This window comes from Typopeltis vanoorti, chromosome 12 (genome assembly GCF_054136105.1).
Source record: "Typopeltis vanoorti isolate ZY-2024b chromosome 12, IOZ_Tvanoo_1.0, whole genome shotgun sequence".
Taxonomy (NCBI): Eukaryota; Metazoa; Arthropoda; class Arachnida; order Uropygi; family Thelyphonidae; genus Typopeltis; species Typopeltis vanoorti.
In genome coordinates, this window is record NC_143560.1 from 132,132,989 (window position 1) to 132,158,158 (window position 25,170).

Genomic DNA, 25,170 nt, shown 5'->3' on the forward strand with positions numbered 1-25,170 from the left:
GGAAGTGAATGCCCTCGAAGCCCTTTCTGGCCAAATCAGAGAAATCTCAGCCTGGTTATAAAGTTGCAAAGTCGAATGAAATTACTGCTAGCAATATGCAAACCATTTGGACACATTCTTCCACATTGTGCAAATGATTTAAGAGGCTTTTCAAATTTAATTTGAAGTTAATTAAATTTTTCTAAGTTAATTAAATCTCATTCTGAGAAATTGAGTGATTCAATCTGCTAAATTTAGATGCACAGCAGGAAGATCCAGAAGAATATGAAGAAATTTTAATCACTCACAAGTTCATACAACATTCAGTTGTATGAAATTTTTTGTATGATATATGAAATCAGTTGTATGATATATGAAAATTCAGTTGTATGAAATTTTTCATACAACTGAATATATTCAGAATATAAATTTATTATTCTAATTTAATCTGAAGTAGAAAGTTTTTTACCTTTGGTATATATTATGTTAAAGATACCAAGCAATTTTATAAGCTAGGTTTTTAATCCTTTTTCCCAAGTAAGCAAACAGACAAGTAAGTCAAGTTTGCAGCTGCAAGTAGTGCAACACTTAGCAACTCATTGTAAAGGTGGAGTAAGCTCTGATCACTTTCCTTAGAATTTTCCCCTAATGCAAAGCATATTTCGACCTTTATACATCTCCACAAGGAAATGCGCTTTGGATTAGAAGAAAATTCTAAGGAAAGTGATCAGAACTTACTCCACCTTTACAACAAGTTGCCTAGTGTTGCACTACGTGCATCCGCAAACCTGACTTACTTGTCTGTTTGCTTACTTGGGAAAAAGGATTAAAAACCTAGCTTATAAAATCGCTTGGTATCTTTAACATAATATAATTGAAGTTTTTAAGCAGCAATGCCTAAAGGCTAACACTGATGAAGAGAGAAGCAGTAAAATTTGCAGAAGTAGTAGAAAAGGTACTAGGACCATATTATCAGTTAAGGAAAAAAAGAAAGAGAATGCATGCCAAACTATGTCAGCTCAATTCTTTGTTAAGAAATTAGAATAATAAATTTATATTCTGACTATAGGAGCCCCCATAGCTCAGTCAATATAGACAAAGTCCTTTGGTCAGAAAGACCTGGGATCAATTAATGCACCTGTTTTAAAGAATGCATTAATTGAGGGATTGCTATGTGTGTGTGTGTTGTTATTACATGACACCTCCAGGGAGTTTAAAGACTCATCGAGGGAGGGCATCTATTCTACAGCTCTGTCACCACTCAATCCACCAACTGCAACATTTTTTTTTTGATTTTTTATATAATCTGGAAACCCTGCTCTAGAGACTAAAATTAAACTTTTTCAAGCCACTTCAGGCCTGCATTAAGTAGGATGTGGTCCCACATTTGAGTGATAAAATTAATCTCACACTAAAGATTCAATAGTATTTTAAGATTCTTACTAAATTAGCAAGTATCTCTTAAAATCATCCAGTTTTCTCTCTTTACAACCAGTCCTGTCACAATGAACCTTTTTGACATCATGGAAGTGTGCTATAATAATAATTAGTATATTCTTATTAGTCCGCGCAGTTAGCCTAGTGGCTTTGCGCTTCGCAACCATATGCCTGGGGAAGGAGTGTCCTAGGTTCGATTCCCGTCGGAGACGTGAGGAGCTGAAGGATCTTCCTCAGCCATAGCCAAGTTAGCCGTTCTTGGGCGTGGGCAGTAGGGTTTTTTCCGCCAGTTTATCTGGTGTTTTTCATCCCACAAGCAGGCAAACCGGCCCCTTGAACACACAGGGATACAGCCAAGAATACCTTGCGGCATAGGAGTGACCATTCTATCCTCCTATTTCGGTTACGAAATCCAAGCATGCTTGGAAGGTTGTGGGCCTTAAAGGCCTGTTAAAGCCATTGGGATAGGATAGATATTCTTATTGATTTTTAATTTGCTTATCATTTTTTTTATCTGCTGAATCAGTAAATAAATTTTATGTAATAAATTACATATTTTAGTTAGACATAGTTAAATTTATCACAGTTGTTTTTAACATTCCTACTAAATCAATGAAGATCTCTTAAAATCATCCAGTTTTATTCATTTGCAGACCATCTGGAAGTAGAATGTGTTTCAGATGAATGGCAGTGTACAAAAATTCCTGCATGTATCAAACTTTGGGAATACTGTGATGGAAAAGATGATTGCTCTGATCAGTCTGATGAAGAAAATTGTTGTAAGTTATTTCTAACTTGATCTCACATTTCTGGCAGTATATGTCAATTTAAATATTAAGCTTCATATTTTACCGTGGCTCTTTAACTATGTTAAGAATATTTTAAAGAATAATATCCTCTAATATTCCATAGTTCGAGAACATGGGTACTGCAACTTTGATGATGATGACTGGCTAAATATTTGTGCCTGGGTCATGATGCCTGGTCATTTTAACTGGAGTAGAGCTAGTGTTTCTCATTCAAATGCTACCGGACCCCAGAGACATTACGGAAAACTAAAAGCAGGTAAAAATTTCATTTAATTAACATTTCTCGTATTTCTCCTTGAATGAAAATAACACCAAATTAAAACAGAACAAAACAAACTATCTCCAATGATTATTCAAAATACGAAAGATCATCCTAATGCATACAACAATGGATGAAGATTAAGACGAAAGCAAATGTATACATTGATTTAATAGATTTACTTATTTATTTATCACATTGAGGAGAATGGCGTTTTCCACACATAAATAATGGGTCTGCACATATTTCGTGGCTTGTACAAATCCTATTCAGGGTGTCACCCGTGTCTTACAGGGAAGTTCAAAAACAAAAGATTGGTTACTAATACCTCGAAACCACATTTGTAGTTAAGGATTATCAGTGTTTGTATTCCACCATATTGCTTGTTTTTCTGCAGAAATGAAATTATTTGTAACTAAATTTTCTGCTTCACATATTAGTGGTCCTGTAGATCTTAATCAACTGATTTTCAAGTCTGGAAGGCTCTTGTGCACACAGTGAAAAGAGAATTATTATAAGAAAGATAAGTGATAATTAGTAACCATCCTGCCTCCAAAGGTGTGGAGACAGGATGTTATTACTCAAGGTAAGAAGCCAATAAGTATTTGTTGACCTGATTGCACCAGATATCAGCCACCAGATATCAATGAGTTGTGTGTGCGTGTGTGTGTGGAACTGTTGAGCTAAACAGATGAACAATATTCAGCTACAGAGAATACCAAACCCAGAGCTGATGAGTGTAAGGTGGTAGCAGAGGATAGCAGATGATAGTAGTAGACCCTCGAAAGGATCCACAAAGTTTTTGAATGATGTTATTACAAGTCTTAATTTTAGCCACTGTATTCTCCGGGTGTTTACTGTAGGATAGATGTGATCCAGTGTGACACCTAGATACATGGGAAGCTTGTTATATAATAATGTAGTACCATTTAAGGTGACCTGAAGTTCTGTACTGGCAAGCCTGTTTTTCAGATGGAAGGTGGACTCTTCAGTTTTATTTACATTTGGGCACAGTTTCCATTTCTTAAAGTAATGATTTAGAGTTCCTAGAATGGATGTTAGAGTTTCTTCAGTATTTTTTTATGCCATCTGCATAACAGAATTTTCTTGCTTGCATATCAGCGTGGTCTCAGATTACCATTGTTTATACAATACTTATCATATTTCTCCTTGAAGTTGTTTACAAGTGAAGTGCTCCCAACCACCTCTGGCAACTCATTCCATCCATTTGCCACCCTCCAAACAAAAAACTTAGTTCTAACACCCTTGATAACCACACTAACACAATTTTCAGGATTGACCCTTTGTTCTCTCACTTCCTGCCTCTAAAAAAAAAGTCTTTGGTATCAGTCCCATAAAACCCCTTTAATAACTTTTATCTTTCTAACATATCTCCTCTTTATTGCCTACTGAAGCCCACAGACCTACTCTATTCTTCCTGATTGTGAGAGGTCTGTGGAATGCAAGGAAGAATAGAGTAGATCTGTGGGCCTCCTTACATTCCACAGACCTCTCACAATCTTGATCACTTGTCTCTGGATTCTCTTCACCACTTCCTCATCCCCAGGAATACATTCTTCATTAGACCAGATATGGTCTTATTAAGCCATATAAAGAGGAATAATAACCTCCCTTTCCATACTTGACAGTGTGTTCTTCAATAACCATATAATCTGCTATTTTGGTCACTTTTGTGATATACCCTCTAAACTTCAACTTCAACTGGCATTATCAGTTTTGTGCAGTTCACTTTCATCAATGCAGTACACAGCCGAAGACATAGACAAAGCCCTTTTGTTGGAAAGACCTGAGTTCGATTCCCGCCAGTAACTTGAGGGACCTTTATCTGGTCTCTTTTGACTAAAGGTGAGCTAGCCGGTCTCATAAGGAGGTAGGGTTTTTTTTTTCATCTGGAAACTTGGGTTTTTCGTCCCCCAGAACAGGCAGACCAGCTCTGTGAACACATATGGATTGCAATCATGAATACGTCCCAGCCATATGCTGGTCACAAGCCCAGATAAAATTGGAGGTTGGGGAAAGCAATGGTGAACTACCCACTAAAAATCTCAACAGGAATACTTTGTGGGTAATGCCTACAAAGTCACCTACAGTCGGAAACGACTGAAAGGGAAAATCAGTCAGTTCAGGATCCCTACATCACCTTGATTGACTATCAGTCTTCCTAGTATACATGACTAGCAAATAACTAAATATTTCCCATTAAAAAATTCCTATATCATGGATGTACAAATTAACATGAACAGACCAAGTACTGATCTCTGGGGTGGGGTTAACCACTAGTCACTCACTTTTTTTCCCTGAATTGATTCCCCTCATTTATTACTCTTTGATATCTGTCCATCAGCTATCTTCTTATCCAATCACCATCTTCATATCCATCTTTGTTCTCTCCAAAAGAGTTTCATATTTATCCTGTTAAATGCTTTGGTGAAGTTCAGCATTGTCACTGTGTAGTCATTTCCTTTATTGAAGTCAGTCATCACATTTATTATAAAATGTAAGCAAATTACTACGGCAAGACCTACCTTTACAAAAATCATGCTATCATCTATAGAGCACCATATTCCTGTCAATTCAGTCCTGAATTCTGTCATTTACCAATTTATCCAGTACTTTAACTACTGCTCATTAGATACTGATGAGCCTATAATTTGCTTTGGATCATCCTTTATGTAGTGGAACTATTTTGCCTTCTTTCCACTCACTAAGTATCTTTTCAAACTGAGACTTAAACAGTTTGATCAGAGGAGCTGCCAACTCTCTTGCATATTTTCATCATTTATATTTTTAATATCTCTTCTGGTTCTATGGCCATATTTGCATTAAGGTTCTGCAATGTCTTAAGTTTCTCCAATTCATCTACCTCTGTTCTCAGATCTGGCACTAATTATCTCCACCTGATGGTATCTTTGCAAAATGATTACTCAGTTTTTTCTGTTTCTGTTACCTTTCTACCACCAGCATTCATTCAAGTCATCCTGCCATAGTTATTTTTCTTTTTACTTGCTACATGGTGAAAGAACTCTTTGGGATTTCTTTTTGGCCTCATCACTTAGCTTTCTCTCATAATTATCATTTCCTTATCATACTGGTTATCCTCCTTGCCTTGCTTGATGATTATGATTGAGATTATTCTAATGTTTTTATCAAAAGACCACAGAAAGCACATGTAGTGCACTATTCCTGATATGGAAAGCAATTTGACTTAGTTGTCTTTGGAGTTGGATGAGAAGAATAATACCAGCAGCTAATGATACCTTTGGGTAATTTAACAGTGATGCCATCTATATGAGAGTAATGGAAGCACAGGTAAATATAAGTTGTGCCTAATGGCATTTGCGAGGAACTAGAAAATATTACTGCCATTTGGGTAGAAGATGAGTTTTTTGGTGTTTGTCCTCTCAAAATCAGATTTGAATTTGTGGTTGAAATTAGGATTATTAGCACAAGTTACCTGAATATTGAATGTTTTTCTCAAATTGCCTTGGTATTATCATATTTTCTTGAATTACTACAGCTTAAAAAGTGGAACGAATTTTGGATGGTGTGGAGAATAAAGGCTTAATAAATAAAGGGAGTCAGAAGAATTTCTTAATTTGCTCCTAGCTGATATCTGTATCAGGAGAGAGAGAGAGAGAGAGAGAGAGAGAGAGCAAAAGCTGTGGTCTGACAATGGAAAGGAAGAGTAGAAATCCCAAGAGTCATTCCATTTGACATCCATAATGCCAAAGGATGATGCTAATTGGAAGAAATTTTGTGGGAGAGGAAACTTGTATTGGATTATGGTCTGAATTACAAAGAGGAAAGCCAATATATATTTATAGACAAATGTGCCTGGAAGGAGAACTGGTGGATTAAGAAAAAAATCTAGGTTTGTGTGAGTGGAGATAGTTAGCTGGTATTTGGATTTGCAGATAGATCATTTGCATTAAATAATTGCTTATAGCATTTACATTACTTCTGCATCTCCTCCTTCTGCTGGGTGGTTGGAATTGTAAAAGGCAAATATAGTTCCATTAGTCCATATTGAGATAAATGATTGGATTTTAGAAATTCAAAGTTTAAAGAAATAAAGTGGTTAGACTGATTTTCAGAATATGGATACCAAGAATTTAGCAGATGAATGGAGCAAAGAAATATTGTGTATGCACATGCACACACAAAACCACAAGCACTACCCTTATTCGGAATCATACTGAGTGTAATTAAGATGGACTATAATTTTTGTAACTGCAATTTAAGATACATTGTAAAATAAATAGTTGGAACTAACATAAATCACATACATTCTCATTGTTGGTGCTTATGTGAAAAATGTTGGTAAAGTGGATGTAAAAGTAAAATTTTTGATAGTCTTTTTTGTGTATTTTTAAAATATTTAAATACAGGTATTCCTTGCTTAATGCGGGATTTGATTAACGTGCCGAATTAATTGCGGCAATCCCTTGATATATGTGTGGCAAGAATTTTGATTAACACACCTTTAACCCTGCAGAGCTCGCAGCTGATCTGACAGATACATGTAAAATGTTTAATATAAATATTCTTACACAATTCAGTGTATAGCTTGGAGGTCATGGTTAGCTGTGCATTCATATGTTACGAGTGATATTCCGCACTGTTTTTAGCTGTCAGTTTGGTTTAACACGTTATGTAAAGGTTATTTGTAATATTTGACAGTGAATTGTATCTGAGAGATACTGCGACCTCCAATGTCAGTATAGCATGGTTTAGTTGTTGTTTTTTTATTCTTTAATAAATTTAGTTTAATCCTTTATCCAAGTGTGATAAAGGATTAAACTAAATTATATCTTCAGGACTGAGCTAAGGTGGTGCAACACCAGGCAACTCGTTGCAAAGGTGGATGAAGATATATAATCACTACTTTCTCAGTATCTCCCACAATGCAAAGCACATCTCCTTGCAGACATGTATGCTGCTATGCATTCGGGTAAGGGCCACTATCCAGACTGGTTTCGACCTTTATTGAGGTCTCATCAGTGGGAGCCAGGCCCAGAAGAGGAGATACCAAGGCAGAAGCAATGGAGGTCATCCTTACCTATAGGAGTTGCCAAAAGGTGTACCACCTTATTATTAAATTACTCTGGATTCAGAGAAAGATGTTGAAAGTTTATTTTTCACTTGGTTAAACTATAATAAATTTAGTTTAATCCTTTATCCAAGTGTGAGCAAACAAAGTTTGCAGTAGAAAATATCTTCAGGCCTAAGCTCAGGTGGTGCAACACCAGGCAACTCGCTGCAAAGATGGATGAAGCTATCATTGCTACTTTCTCAGTATCTCCCATAATGCAAAACACATCTCCTTGCAGACATGTATGCTGCTATGCATTAGGATAAGGGCCACTGCCCAGATTGGTTTTGACCTTTATTGAGGTCTCGTCAGTTTTGTTTGCTCACACTTGGGTAAAGGATTAAACTAAATGTATTATAGTCTAACCAAGTGAAAAATAAACTTTCAACATCTTTCTCTGAATCCAGAGTAATTTAATAATAAGGTGGTACACCTTTTGTAACTCCTCTAGGTAAGGATGACCTCCATTGCTTCTGCGTTGGTATCTCCACTTCTGGGTCTGGCTCCCACTGACGAGACCTCAATAAAGGTCGAAACCGGTCTGGATAGTGGCCCTTACTCTAATGCATAGCAGTATACATGTCTGCAAGGAGATGTGCTTTGAATTATGGGAGATACCGAGATAGTAGTGATGATATCTTCATCCACCTTTGCAATGAGTTGCCTGATGTTGCATCACCTTAGCTCAGTCCTGAAGATATTTTCAGGTGCAAACTTTATTTGCTCACACTTGGATAAAGGATTAAATTAAATTTATTATAGTCTAATAAACTTTTTTATTCTTTGTTCAATAATTTCTAGATTGTAACTGAAAATAAATAAACCATCATGTATTACTGAAATAGAGAGCCAAAGGCTTATTTATCATACATGTCTTCTAGGAGATGTGCTTTACATTATGGAAAGTACTAAGGAAAGTGATCTGGAACTTACTCCACCTTTACTAAGAGTTGCCCATAAGGTTGCTTATGCTTGCATCCGCTGAAACTTTTAGTTTCTATGTACTTGGTACAAAACTCTTGTAGTTTCTATATTCAGCTATGAAATAATGTTAGATTCAATATCCACTTAATTTGTACCATCATGTATTGTATTTGCAATGTTTTTTCTTTATGTTTTATTGCTTGTTTGCCAAGGTCTGGAGAGTCATTTTGCTGTTATCATAGAATTTATGCCGATAAGAACAAAACTGTTCAAACTACTCTTGATAACTTCTTTTGATAAAAAAAAAAAATTGCAGTAAATAATGTAGGTACAAGTATTTATTAAGCATTTACTTTTTATTCGTTTTTATCTTTCCTAAAAGAGTACCATATAAACGAAATTATTAATATAGTAATCAATCATGGACGAATTGCAATTTTTACCATTGATTATTAGATTTGATTAATGTGATTTTGATGTATGCAATAACATCAAGGGATTAATTAACCCTCGTTAATTGAGGGATACCTGTAGTTGTTTGAGTATTTTGGTTACAATTTTCTCCTTGTTTTGTTTTTGTCAGAGTTAGTTGTTGAGGGAGTTTTCGTTGGTTGTATAACACTATGATTGTTTGTTGTACTTTGTGAAGAGATGCATAGAAAGTAGACACATGCATTTAAAGGAAATACTCTTGATATGGTAGGTCCACTCAACCAGCAAGTTGTCTGTCATATTGGACATTGAAATCATTTACAGTCCCTGCATTCACGGCACCCATCGGTAATGAGTTCCACTCACCAACAACTCTTTTCATATAAAAAAAAAAAAATAGAAATTTTCATGTCCCATCTCTGCATATTCTGGCAATATGTAAAATTATATGCCAACTGATTGGGAAGCTTCCTGATGTATTATATGTTTTAATCCAAATACTATTTATCAGTCTGCTGCAGAACTGTTTTACTGCTATATCCTCACAATGAATGAAATTTTGGTGTCTAAGTATGTTTACTGTGCCCTGAGGGTAATCACTGTCACTGCATGAAAAAGGGAAGGGAGGAAGAAAATCTTGAACCTCTACTCTGAACACTAAACATGGCACTGGCCATGTTAAATATTCAGAGCTACAACCTATTAAACTGGTTTCTTTTCTCTTACTCTTCACTATTCAAGCAGAAACAGATATCAAAGTCTTTGATGTTAGTAATAACCTAACAAAAATTTCATCTATCCACAAGAATATTATTATTACAGTAACCTCTGTAGACTCTGTAACCTTCAGTAGACTCATCATGGTCGGCCCACTCAACCAGCAAGTTTTCTGTCATATTGGAGGTAGAAATCATATCATTTACAGTCCCTGCATTCACAACACCCATTGGTAATGAGTTCCACTCACCAACAACCCTCCATGTAAAAAAAAAAAAAAAAAAATCAACTCCTTATACCCTTATTTACCACATTTTTATTTAGCTTCCAGGAATGGCCTCTCATACTTTCGATCTTACCATCTGCCCTTTTCTATAATTCTTTTTGTATTAATATGGTAGAACCAACACTGGAACCCTCATATCACTTTGGTCATTTGTTTTTGAATCCTTCCTCTCTAGTATTTCCAAACTACATTGAAAACTAGGTTATCAAATTTGTGCCCCATAGCCCATGTGTGATCTGACTAATGATTTATATAGAAGCACCATCACCTCCTTATCTTACATCTAAATGTACTTTTTCTTATACAAATCAATACAATATAATATTCATCATCATCAAATTCCTGACATGTACCCTCAATGGGTGTACAAGATATTATTATTATTATTATTAAACCCTCCATGAAGTCAACAGACTCATCGTGGAAGGTTCGTTCAATTGACAACATATTTATCATATAGAATCTTAAAATCCTTAACACTCCTTTGCAATAACAGCACAGTCTGGTAATGCGTTACATTCACTGACAATTCTCCATGCAAAAAATCAACTCCTCACCCCTCTTCACCACACTTTACATAACTTCCAGGGATGACCACTGGTTCTTTCCCTCTCACCTTCTGCTCTTTTTATAATCCCCTCTGGATTAATCTGATAAAATCCTCTCACTAACTTAAATGTCTCTATCATATCATCTCTCTTTCTCCTATACATCAAACTGTGCAATCCATACTTCTTCAACCTCTCTCCATAACCAGCATTCCAAATTCCTCATATTGTCTTAGTTGCTCGTTTCTGGACCCTCTCCAATGTCTTCACATCACATTGAAATCCAGGTGACCAGATCTGAGCACAATAGTCCAAGTGTGGTCTAACCAGTACCTTACACAGTGTCACAACCACTTCCTTATCCTTGCATGTTAGAGTACTCTTCTTATCATTGCAGCAGTACGATGTGCAACATCCCAAATCTCTAATCTCATCCACTTCCAGCAGTATGGCACCATCGATATAGTACACAGCCTTATATTTCTTCACTCCAAAATGCAACACCTTGCACTTATTGATATTATTATTATTATTATTATTATTATTATTAAACAAGACCTCATGGAGTCAAAGACTCATCTAGGAGGTCCTTTTATCTCACACACATCTCATCATACCGGGTCTTAAACACATTCAAACTCCCTGCAGACACCACACTCTCAGGCAAGGCATTCCAATCATTCACAACTCTGCACGAAAAAAACCTGCCTCTCACTCCCCTACTCACACCCTCTTTATACAGTTTCCAGGGATGACCTCTGGTTCTCCCCTGATCTCCCACTATTCGCTGTAGAACTTCTCCACCATTGATCCTATAGCAACCCCTTACCAACTTGTAGGTCTCTATCATATCTCCCCTCTTCCTTCTCTCCACTAGTCTCTGCAAATTACATCTTTTCAATCTTTCCTCATACTCGACATTCCAGAGGTCAGAAACTACCTTAGTCAGTCGCCTTTGGACCCTTTCCAACATCTCTTCATCCTTCTGAAAACCAGGTGACCAAATCTGGGCACAATAGTCCATGTGTGGCCTAATCAAAGCCTTATACAATGGAACAAGAATCTCCCTACTTCTACATGTCAGTGTCCTCCTCATCATTCCCAGAAGTCTTTGTGTTGTCTTCACAATTTTGGCGATGTGACCCCTAAATTTTAGATCCTTATCCACTATCACTCCCAGATCTCTTATTTCCTCTACTTCCAACAATATATTTTCACCAAGCATAAATTCTGCATCCCATCTTTGTTTTCCAAATTTTAAAACCTTACATTTTGCAACATTGAACTCACATCCCCATTTGCTTGCCCAATCACTCAATTTATTCAAGTCTTCTTGCAAGGCCACAACATCTTCACTACTCTTTATGGTTCGTCCCAACTTTGCATCATCTGCAAACAACTGAATATCTCCATCCAAATCTTCGCCAATATCATTAATATACAAGTTAAATAGTAATGGCCCTAAAACAGATCCCTGAGGCACTCCACTAGTGACTTTCCTTTTCCTGGATATTGCACCCCCATACACAACTTGTTGATACCTATCAGATAGCCAGTCTCCAATCCAATGCACTAATCTAATATCCAACCCCATCTGCTCTAGTTTGACTGTCAACTTATCATGAGGCACTCTATCAAAAGCTTTTGCGAAATCCAAGTATATTACTGTGTATCCTTCTCCTCTGTCCAAGGAAGCAGTCACTTTATTGTAATAAGTAAGTAGATTACTAAAACACGACCTCCCTTTAGCAAATCCATGCTGTCCATCAAAGATTATACCATTGTTGTCAACCCAACTCTGGATCCTAGTTCTCACAAGCTTCTCCAACAACTTAACCACAACACCTGACACACAGATAGGCCTATAGTTTGATGCTTGAGTTCGATCACCTCCTTTATGAAGTGGCACAATCTTGCCCTCCTTCCACTCTTTAGGGACTTGACCAAGTGCAAGACTCGTATTAAAAAAATATGTCAAGGCAGGTGTCAACTCTCTGGCACATTCCTTCAGAATACGCGGTGATATATTATCAAGTCCCACAGCCTTATTTACATCTAGTTTACTCAACTCCCCAAACACCTCTTGCTCACTTACAGTCAGTCTCTCCTCCCCATCATCAACTGCTCTTAATCTCTCCATGAAGTCACATTCACAAGATTGAAAGATCTTTATGAACTGCTCATTAAGTATCTCCACCACACATTCTGCAACAGCTGTCTTTATACCATTTCCTCCAATCAATGTCATCCTTCCATAATCATTCTTTCTTTTGCTGGCTACATATCGAAAGAACTCCCTAGGATTCTTTTTAGCTTCATTAGCTAACTGCTGTTCATACCTCTCTTTAGCTACTCTCACCAACCAAGTCACTCTCCTTGCCTGGTCTTTGTAGAACTCATGAAATTGGTTACTTCCACTTCTCTTATGCTGCCTCCACAATGCCCTTTTTCTCTGTATTGCATGCTTAATCTCTTTATTCATCCATCTCACACCTAACTTATTTAACCTTCTCACCCGTGGTATACATTTAGACATTGCATCCACTAAATATTTTTTGAAAATCCCCCAAGCTGCATTGATCTCTTTTCCAGCTAACTCCTCATTCCATGCTACACCTGCAAGCTGTCTCCTGAGCTCTTCATAATCACCCCCCTTGTAGTTCCACATATACCCTTTTTTCACAGGGGTCCTTGCACTGCTGGCAACCACCCAAGTAATCACCTCATGGTCACTTTCGCCAATTGGTGGATGATTTGATACCTCATTGATAATTACATCCTCCGATGAGATGACCAAATCCAAGACCCTTAATCCTCTTGTGCCCTCTGTTACATACTGTCTGAGGTAGTTATCCCTCAAAAACTCAAGAAACTCATTTTCTTTACTTCCAGTTGCTATCTCTTCATTCCAATCTATATTGCCATAATTAAAATCACCCATAATGATCATCCTTTTCTTATTTGCTTGGCTTATTTGACTATACATTTCACTATCACCACCATCCACATTACCAGGTCTATAACAACATCCCACCAAGTATTTGAATCTATTCACCTCTATCTCACACCATACTGCCTCAAAACCACTGGCCCCATTTCCCCCTTGCATCTCTACCTTGTATGGACATAACTCTTTCTCTATCATCAATAGCACTCCCCCTCCCTTTTTACCCCTTCTATCCTCACGAAACACATCATACCTTTCCATCTCTATTCCTGTCAGGATGTCATCCTCATCTAACCATGTCTCACTTATTCCGACAATCTCTGGGTGCACAGACGCAATTAGTGCAACCATTTCATCCGCCTTGTTTCTTATACTTCTAGCATTGGTATACAAACACAACAACTCATTTCTGGATCTACAGCTAGTTCCACTGATACCACTCACTCGATGTGATCTCTCCATGCTGGACTGGGGCCATTTCCCTTTCTGCTTCTTCATTTTAGAACCCTTTGCAATTCCATCTGTTTCCTTTTGATCCCTGATCATCCCATTACTTTCCTGCCTACACATTCTCTCACCTCCTCTTGGAGCATCCACCTTTCTCACGCTGTGTATCCCTGTCCACCCTGAGCCTCCCCGATAAGTTGCACTGCTCATGTTTAATCCCTGAAGGAATTTAACATGAGCAGTGCAACTTATAATTCTTCCCAACTTTGCATCATCAGTAATAACTGAAGATCCCTATTCAGTCCACATGGTATATCATTTAAAAAAAGTTAAACATTAGGGGCCCAAGACCCTGTGGCATGCCACTGGTTACCCTCCTTTTTTTGAGACACTGCTCCGATGTTAAATCCCTTCAGGAAAATTTGAATAGACTTTTTGCTTGGATAAAAGAGTGGTATTAGTTTTACTGCTGGAAGTGGATGAGATTAGAGATTTGGGAGTGATGATTGATAGTGGACTAAAGTTTAGAGGGCATATTGCTAGTGTTGCAAAGGCTGCACATCGTACTGCTGCAATGATAGATAAGAAGAGTACTCTAACATGCAAGAATGAGGAAGTGGTTGTGACACTGTGTAAGGTGAAATCCAGGTGACCGGATCTGAGCACAATAGTCCAAGTGTGGTCTAACCAGTACCTGTCACAACCACTGTCACAACCACTTCCTTATCTTTGAATTGGAAGCTATCCTTCCAATTCAAAATCAGCCACGTCAAGCGCTCACAATGCCTACCATACGCAGCAAAGATGGCGGCACTACAAGCCGACAGCGAATGAGCACAACTCGCCGGCACAGTGCCAATGACCGCCACCGACAATCCTATTATGTGCCGCAACTGCAAAATCAGTGTCACAGACAAAAAAAGGGCATATTCTGCAAGTTCTGTTGCCGCTGGCTGCACACTTCCTGTGCAAAAATTGATGAAGCTGCACATAAGCTACTTATCAAACTTAACCAACCGTTCTTCTGTTTGCTGTGCCTTCCTTCGGTAAAACAACTTCTGAACATAGGCATACATGTCGAAAATCTCGAACAGCTCATCAGTGCTTTAAATGAAACTTTCACCAACAAAATATGTGCAGTTGAAGCTAAGCTAGATCAAACTGAAAACCAGCGCAATGCAAGCTCCACTCCGGCACTGAATGAATTTCACAATCTAATTGCATCAACGCTAAACAACTTGATCGAGGCTGAACACAAAAAACTCAATGGCATCATTCATAATTTCTCGACAGAAAACGGAAAATCACTAAAAGAGGACATCAAGAAACTAGCCGAAGAATGCAACATTGATCCCTAGAATATCGTCAGGTGCCATCATTTCGAGCCTATAAATAAAAGGAAGGATGGTACGAACTTTCCACGCCTAGTAAAAGTGACTTGCAACACGCCGACAAGCACATCAAAAATAATAATAGCGATCAACAACAAGTTCATAGACTCCTGCCCACAATCGCGCATACATGCACAACCAGACTTATCATTTGCACAAAGAGAACGAAGACGCCAGCTTTCAAAGACAACTCAAAGAAAAACATCAAAATGGTGACAACAGTTGAACCATCAACTACAGACAAGATAAACTGGTGAAAAAACCAAGTGATGCCACTAGCAACCACCATGGAGACCAGCAGGCAGGCACCACATGGGAAATGTGCAAGACCCATGCGGTCCAATAAACATCTCACAAAACCCTACACATCCACTTCACCAACATCTGTGGCCTAAACTCCAACCTGAATAGTATCCACTACCACTTACAGTCTACCAAACCCCATCTACTGTTCCTGGCAGAAACCCAAACCTCACCTTCCCCTGCACTACTTATCGCAACCTCCCAAACTACTCATTCTTCTAAAACTTTTGCCCCAAGGGTGGTGTCTGTGCATACATCCGCTCAGACATACCTTGCCAGAGAGCACCTAACCTAGAATCATCCAATTTTGATCTTTTTTAGTTGAAAATATCCCTTCCCCACTCAGTTCAATTCATCTGCTGCCTTTATCGCTCCCCCAACGCAACCAACCACCCTGAGCTCTTTAATTTCCTCTCCCTAAAAGTCGACTTTCTGCAATCCCACTTTCCCAACAGCGAAATCATCCTTCTAGATGATTTTAACATCCACAACACTAGCTGGCCTTCCTCCTCCAGTCGTAAGATCTTGCAGGCAGAGATGCAGAAACATTTGCCATCACCAACGACCTTACACAACTTGTCCAGATGCCAACCAGAATACCAGATAACCCAAACCACTCCCCAAACACCCTAGATCTCTTCCTCACCAATGACCCCTCCAAATGAGTAAACTAGATATAAATAAGGCTGTGGGACTTGATAATATATCACCGTGTATTCTGAAGGAATGTGCCAAAGAGTTGACACCTGCCTTGACATATTTTTTTAATATGAGTCTTGCACTTGGTCAAGTTCCTAAAGAGTGGAAGGAGGACAAGATTGTGCCACTTCATAAAGGAGGTGATCGAACTCAATCATCAAACTATAGGCCTATCTCTGTGTCAGGTGTGGTGGTTAAGTTGTTGGAGAGGCTTGTGAGAACTTGGATCCAGAGTTGGGTTGACAACAGTGGTATAATCTTTGATGGACAGCATGAATTTGCTGAAGGGAGGTCATGTTTTAATCTACTTACTTATTACAATAAAGTGACTGCTTCCTTGGACAGACGAGAAGGATACACAGTAATATACTTGGATTTTGCAAAAGCTTTTGATAGAGTACGTCATTATAAGTTGACAGTCAAGCTAGAGCAGATGGGGTTGGATATTAGATTAGTGCATTGGATTGGAGACTGGCTATCTGATAGGTATCAACAAGTTGTATATAGGGGTGCGATATCCAGGGAAAGGAAAGTCACTAGTAGAGTGCCTCAGGGGTCTGTTTTAGGGCCATTACTATTTAACTTATATATTAATGATATTAGTGAAGATTTGGATGGAGATATTCAGTTGTTTGCAGATAATGCAAAGATGGGATGAACCATGAAGTGTAGTGAAGATGTTGTGGCCTTGCAAGAAGACTTGAATAAATTGAGTGATTGGGCAAGCACGTCCACATCCACCTATTCCAATCCTCTCTTCTAACAAATTCTGGCTATTATGCTATTCATTATTACTGCTCTTCTGCTAAGCTCCTAATTATCATATCTGGGTAACACACACACTATCTTTCCTCTCTGCTTTTACTTTTTGTACAACCTCAAGCATCAATCTCAGAGCTCTTGTCACTCGATTTACACCGCCTCTCAAGTCATTCATGCCCACCATCACAATCATCTCATCCACCCTTTCACCCCACTTAATTGCCATAGCCACACTTTCTGTCATTCCTCCAGGCACACACTCATCTGGCATCCTATCTTGCATTCCACGGATCATCGAGTCTCCATACTTCACCCCTCTTACCATATTTGTTTCAGCACTCCCTCACATTCTTCTCACTTCCTCTCTCTCTCTGACTGTCATTCTCTCCTCTTCTATCTTTCCCTCTCTTCTACTGCTCCTATTCTCTTCTCTTCTTTCATTCTGATTCCTCATTTTCATACCTCTCTCTCATTCCGTCTCTTCTTGACTTATCTAGGCACTGTCATCCCAGGGGGACTTTTGGCCTCAAGCACTATGATGCCACTGAACACGATCCTCTGCAACTATCCACCACGTTCCAGTCTCCAGCCCAACAGACTGCAGGTCTTCCGTCTCCTGATCTGCACATCTCCTTCTCGGTCTCCCTGGCGGCCTCACCTGATCGGGGTTGGGCCTCCCACACCTGTCTAACAGTTCTTTCGGGGCCCATATAGTGCAGATGCCCCAGCCACTGACGATGCCAGCTCAGCTCTGTCAAGACGTCTGCTGAGTTGTACAAAGCGTGCATGGCGGCATTAGACTGTCTCCTCCAAAACTCTGTCTGCCATGACCCCTCCATAAATACGTCGTAGCATCTTATTCTCGCATACTCTCCGGTGGTTGGCTTGCCTCACTGTGAGAGTCCGTGATTCGGCACCATAGAAGAGAATAGGTCTAATCAAAGTCTTGTATAGTCCCACCTTTATAGTCCAAGACATGAGGCAAAAAGTGTACGCACTTGGTAGTAGGCCACATTCGTGGCATTCACCCAACTCTGGACATCACCTTCGATTTTGTTGTCTTCAGCCACAATAGACCCCAGGTACCTGAATTCCATCACCCTCTCAAACTGAGCAGCTCCCTCTAGATCTTGAGCAGCATGGCGACTCATGAAGAGGTACTTCGTCTTCTCGGCATTTATCTTCAGGTCAACGTCTTCTGCAGCTTCCTCAATAGCAGTTACCAATGCCACTGCGTCGTCCCATTGATGTGCCATGACATTCAGGTTGTCTGCGTAGCCAAGAATCCTGACCTTCACCCCCCCCACATCGACTCCACCTGCCACTTGCTGTATGTTTCTAATTACTTTTTCCAGCACTAGATTGAAGAGAATTGGAGAAAGCCTATCACCCTGCTTCACACCGGTCTGTACTTGAAATGGGTCCAACAATTCACCTTCTGCTTTCACTCTTGCTCTCGAACCAGCTATACACACACACACACCTGCACCATTTTTTGGAGTTTTTGAGTAATTCCCAGCCCTTCTAACACCTGTCAGATTTTTGGGTCTATAATTAAGTCATAGCTTTAGAAAAGTCTATGAGAATATTATGGACTTCCTGGTTATATTCCCAGCACTTTTCATGAACTTGGTGCAGTGTGAAGAGTTAGTCTGTTGTAGAGCGGTTCCTCCTAAAACCCTTCTGATAATCACTGAGGCACATTAGCATGATGTTAGACAGCACCTTGTAGCCAGTCGTCAGCAGTGAGATGCCCCTATAGTTGCCGCATTGAGACTTATCTCCTTTCTTATATACAGGGGTGATCAGCACCTCCTTCCACCCATCCGGCAAACATTCTTCCTGCCATAACAGCAAGATGAGCCAGTGCAGCTGATCCAGCAGGATATCCCTGCCATTCTTCAGAAGCTCCGCCAGAATGCAGTCCACTCCTGGAGCCTTATTATTTTTCAGCCTGTGGACAGCATGAGTAATCTCACTAAATGTAGGCTCTTCAATATATGGTTCAGCAGTTTGGTTAGGAGTGTGGTTCTTCGGTATTGATATTCCAGCATTGACGTTCAGCAAGTTCTCAAAATATCTAAGCCACTGTGCGAGAACATCTTTTGAATTTGTTAGAAGATTTCCACTCTCATCTCTTATGGTTGCCACTTGTGTCTGGGCACCTTGCATGGCTCTAATCTTCCAGTACATTTCCTGCCCATCACCACCCTATTACTCTCTATGCTGGCCACCTTCTCATTAAGATATTTACCCTTTTACCTACATAGACATATATTTGCCACTCTTCTCACCCTCTTATATGCAGCCTTCTTCCTGCTGTCTGCTAAGTAGTAATAGTGCTTTCCTTCATTTCGCTACAGCTTCTTCACACTCTCTATTAAACCATCCCTTTCTTCTTCTCTTTTTCTTTCCCACAGTCCTCGAGACAGCAGATGCAACCGTATTTTTTATGGTGTTCCACATCCTATCCGGATCACCCTCCTCCTATAGCTCCTCAAAGCAGTTTTGCAGCTCTAACTGTAAAGCCCACCTGCCTTCTGCCATTTTCAACTTGTCCAGGTCCCATACAGGTCAGGTGGTTGGATGCAAAGGCTTCTGGACCGCAATTCTGTGCCTGAAATCATAGGCTACCAGGTAGTGGTCACTCTCCATCTGCTCCTCTAAAACTCCTCACATCTGAGATGGAGCCATGGTGATGCCAGTACACTAGTACATGGTCTATTTGGTTAGCTGTTCTACCATCCGGCAATCTCAGGTCTGTTTGTGGACATTTTTGTGTGCAAACATAGTGCTCTTTACAAAGCATCCCATGGCTGAGGCGAAACTCGCAAGTTGGTTCCCATTATCATTGCATCCCTCGTGTAGACTCTCACTTACCACGAAAGGGCACCATGCACACTCTCTCCCCAGTTTCGCATCAAAATCTCCCATCACTAGCTTGACATCATGAGACGGTAGATTGACACACGTGCACTCAAGCACTTCATAGAAACAATCTTTGGCTTCCTCCGAGCTCTCTTCAGTAGGCGCATAGCAGTTCACAATAGACACATTTTGAAAATGTCCCTTAACTCTAATAGTGCACAGCTGATTGTTCACAGGTTTAAAATCTAAAATATTACACAGAAATTTATCACTAACTAAAAACGCAATTCCAAGGACTCTTCATCCTCTGTCGTCACCACTGTAGAATAGCACGTACCATTATTATGGTCGAGCCATGGCCTAGCCAACGTGCCTCTTGTACAGCACAAAGTAAAATTTTATACTGTTGTAAGACATTCATCACATTAAAATAGAGCACCTTCTTTCATCAAACTGTATATATTCCAGGTCTCAAAAGGATTAGTAATCATCGTCGCAAAAGCATCCGAGTTCCGAGGCTTCTGTGGTACTTGTTTCGTAACCAGGGGCTTTTTACAGGAGGGATGGTTGGCCCCTTGCTAACCCTTCCCATTTCTCTGGGCTTGGGACCAGCAAGGTTTCAATGGTGTCTTTTCTTGACTCCTCTACCTTGGCTGGGACCCTCTCTTCTACTGTTTCTATTCTCTTCTCTTCAATCATTCCCCAACTCTCTCTCTCACTCCTTCTCTGATTTACCTTGCATTCATCTCTTCCATTCGCCTAATCTCATCTCTTCCATTTGCCTAATCTCATCTCATTGCTGAGACATTGCACATCTTCTTTCAACTCATCTCTCTCTCTCTCTCTCTCTCTCTCTCTCTCTCTCTCTCTGCAAGTTAGTCACTCTTACTAACCATTCATCCTCCCAGTCAAGACCATCTCCAAAAACTTCATAATCATTCAAGTCTTCCACACTCTCCACTCTTATTTTTGCATTCATATTTCGTTAGTTATTCTCACCTATCACACTACTTGTCTCTCGAGAGTCTCCTTCTTGTGACCCAACTAGGGCGGTTATCTTAACATCTGATTGACTGGGTTCCTCCCATTGGCTACATTTTACACATATATGCACCCCCCCCTTCTCTCACCTTCCACATGTCCGGCTGGTAGGACGCCTACATGCCATAAAATCTTTGAATGGGGGTGAACTTGGTGATACATCCTTTGTAATTGGAGCTGCGGCTGCCACCATAATTAACTTAGTGCCGAGGAACTACTACACCTAAACACTAAATACTGAATACTACTACAACTAAATGCTAAATACTAAACGCTAAATTCTATGTTATATGATCTACTGTATGCTAATTTACTTATGCAATACTAGAAGTATAAACTATATTTAACTATACTAAATAATGAAAACTTATCTTCTCTTCCACCGCAGATGCATTCAACCCTGACCTTGCCTTCTCAGTAACCCAAGAATTGGGTTTAGGGACATAACTTTTTTAATAATTTGTACACTTTTTTTTTCTTTGATTTTGTAGTATCCCAATCTATGATCTGATAAGTGGAGTCTTTAAGAAGTTGATTCATTTTTCTGTTGTGCTCTGCTTGGTTCATATTGACAGCAGCATTTCCCTTATAGGCTTTAGTTAAAATAATTTGTTTCTTCTAATATAATTTTCTAAGTGCTGTATTTCTTTGGATAGAATTGTATTCTTTGGAGGTTTGGATTTACTTAGAATATTAGCCACATCCAACCAAATGTCGTTAGTCACTATGGGCACAAGAGCCCATGACTTAGGGCATTGATCTTCTGATAGTGCTTGTGGCGATAGATTTACCAATACATGTTCTTGTCACAGTTGCATTCGTGAACAGCTCTGCTGTTGAACTGCTGCAAATTTTCTCAGATGGCAATTCTTAACCTTTTCAAATTTTTTACTAGCAGTTCTCTGCAGACATGCTCTACATACTACTTGCAAACTTTTCATTCAGCTAGCTACCTTCATACGTTTGCCTGAAGATCGACTACATCCATTTGAACATTTCTGAATGTATAAAGTTCCTTGTGTCTGAAATATAGCCTGCTTTGGACACACTGGTAGATCAGTTAACATCCACAAAAATTACATCTGGGATCATCTGTGTGGCAAGTCAGGATTGGCAGACCCTGTGTGAAGGAATATGCTCTGGATATTCCTTCACACAGGGGATCAGATAAAGAAAAGCGTCTATATTACACAGAAGTCATTACAGGTCTGAGAGAGGCTATTCTTGGAATCAACATCACCTATAATGCACTTTCCCAACCTCAACAATATCTTCTTCTTCTGCTGCTTTTCCCACTTAAGTAGGGTTGTTGTTTCTAGTGAGTCTCCTCCACAACCTCCTGTCTTGGGTTGTAGCCACATCCAAGTTCTTCATTCTCAAGTCCTCCTCTACCATCTCCCTCCATCTCTTCTTTGGCCACCCACACTTCCTCCTCCCGACATCTATCTGCATGACCTTTCTTCCCACATACTCTTCCTCCCTCCTCATCACATGATCAAACCATCTCAACCTTGCCACCTGTATCTTTGCTCCTAAGTTCATAACTTTCACCGTTCCCCTTACATAGTCATTTCTCAGACGATCCTTTCTGGTCACACTGCACATTCACCTAAACATTCTCATCTCTGCTACCTCCATCCTGCTGATGTTGTTTTTCCTCAGGGTCACAGTTTCCATAACATATGTCATAGCTGGTCTCACTACTGTCCTGTAGATTTTGTCTTTTAGATCGATCGGCACCCTCTTATAGCCATCTCTCTCTCCAGTTCCTCCATCCTGCTTGTATCCTGCATCCCACTTCCCTCTCAGCCTCACCATCCTCTTTCATTGTTGAACCTAAGTATCTAACGTCACTGACCTTCCTGATGACATTTCCTTTCAGCTCCAGATCTGTCTCCTGGCTGCTATCCACTTTGCAACACATATTCTCTGTCTTACTTCTGCTCAGTCTCATACCTCTCTCTCTTCCAGTACTTTCCTCCAACTTTCCAGTTTAGCTGCCACTTCTCTTGATTCTGCACACAGCACGATGTCATCTGCATACAACATAGTCTAAGGTGCATATTCTCTCACCGCCTCTGTCACCACCTCCATCACAATATTAAACAGGAAAGGACTTAATACTGACCCTTGATGCAAGCCAACTGTCACCGGAAAACTTTGTCTCTCCCAGGCAGGTCCGAACTCTTGTCGTCACATTTCTGTACATCTCCTGCACCAGCCTAGTTTCTCTAGTATCTTCTTCTCCCTCAGACACCTCCAGACTTCTTGCCTTGGCACTCTATCATACACTTTCTCCAGATCAATAAATACCAGGTGTAGCTCCCATTGCTTCTCTCGAAACTTTTCCATCATCTGCCGTAATCCAAAGATAGCACATGTCGTCAATCGACCAGACATGAAGCCAAATTGCTCCTTTGCAATCTCCACCTCCTTCCTCAGTCTTCCATCAAGAACCCTCTCTAGGATTTTCATTGTGTTGGTCATCAACTTTATTCCTCTGTAATTCTTAGTCTTGTGCAACCCCTTTATGCTTGTAGATGGGGATAAGAGTACTTTCCCTCCATTCCTTGGGTGTATTTTCCTGTTGACAAACTTTTATTAACAGGTTCCACAGCAGGTCAATTCCCTCTTCCCCCAGTTCCTTCCATGCCTCCACTGGGATCCTGTCAGGGGGCCTACCGCTTTTTCATTCTTCATCCTCTTATGGCCTCCTTCACTTCCACTCTACTAATGTTCTGCACCATCCTCTCATAAGGCTCTCCATCTTCTCTGTAAGTTCTTCATTTTCTTCATTCAAAAGCCCTTGAAAGTATATTCTCCATCTGTTTCTTATATCCACATCCCTTCTTAATACCCTTCCTCCAGAGTCTTTGATCTACCTCACATGTACAATGTCCTTTGATGCCTTATTTCTGCATTTTGCCAATCGATAAATCTTACTCTATCTTCTTTTGTTTCTAATTGATCATAAAGGTCTTGATATGCCATGGTCTTTGCCTGTGCAACAACTCTCTTGGCTTCTTGCTTTTTCTCTCTGTACTCCTCTTTGTCCTCTTCCACTCTTGACTCGTCCCACTTCGGCTTTCCCTTCCTCTTAGCTGTGTCACTGCCTCTTGTACATTATTATTCCACCACCAACCATCTTCCTTCTCTCTAATCTTTCCGGATGTTTCACCAAGCACCTCAATTGCACAGCTTAGAATTGCTTTTGAATTATGTCTCCACCAATCTTGTACACTTTCTAGTTCATCTGAAATCCTCTCTAACATCTTCTCCCTAAAACAGTTCCTTACACTCTCTTCTTTTAAGTGAAACCACTTAATTGTCTTCCTTCCATGGCTTCCAAAGGTTCTTATCTTCAACCTTATTTTAAAGTCTGCACACAGCAGCCGGAGTTGCTGTGCCACTTGATCTGTTAGGATTATCTTACAATTTGTTACTGCCTTAAGATGTTTTCTTGTAGTCAAAATGTAGTCAATCTGTGAACTGTTGTTGCCACTTCTAAATGTTAATAGCCTGACTTCTGTAAATTAATTTTGTAGTTATATGGTCTAGTGGTTAGGATACCTGGCTCTCACCCAGGAGGCCCAGGTTCGATTTCCGGTGCTGGAATAAATTTTTCTCCCAGATGAGTCTTTGACTCCATGGGGTCTTAGATGATAATAATAATGACCCATAGATGGCACCATGTAAGGACATTAGATGTCAGTTGCAATTTAAATTGCTTCTACTATTATTTACTTTAGTACTGTATGCCTGTCATAGATATCATTGTGCTCTGATGATGCTGGGTAGAAAATCAGTGAAATATTAGTGAGTTTATTATTATTATTATTATCCTCATATTCCATGGAGTCAAAGACTCATTACACAAGGTCCCTTTGCCATACGCACAGCTCATCATACCTTTCCTTAAATATATTCAAATTATCTGCAGACACTACTCTCTCAGGCAATGCATTATAATCATTCACAACTCTGCATTCAAAAAAACCTGCTTCTCATTCCCCTGCTCATTCCCACCTTATATAACTTCCAGGGATGACCTCTTGTTCTCTCCCAATCTTCCATGATTTTATGAAAGACCTCTTCAGTGTTAATTCTATAACAACCCCTTACTAATTTGTACGTCTCTATCATATCACGCCCTCTTCCTCCTATTCACTAGACTCTGCAAAATGTGTCATCTCAACCTTTTCTTCATA

The 25,170-nt window shown here is 39.7% G+C and overlaps 1 protein-coding gene across 1 annotated transcript in view; it reads left to right on the plus strand.

The window, feature by feature from the left end:
* Nucleotides 1-25,170, plus strand: part of LOC150101230 (MAM and LDL-receptor class A domain-containing protein 2-like) — a 1,363,156-nt gene that overhangs the window by 995,768 nt on the left and 342,218 nt on the right. Inside the window, exons 38-39 of the mRNA XM_090402193.1 lie at nt 2,070-2,195; nt 2,329-2,481. Of these exons, the coding sequence (XP_090258319.1) occupies nt 2,070-2,195; nt 2,329-2,481 (279 nt within the window). The remainder of the gene's footprint in view (nt 1-2,069; nt 2,196-2,328; nt 2,482-25,170) is intronic.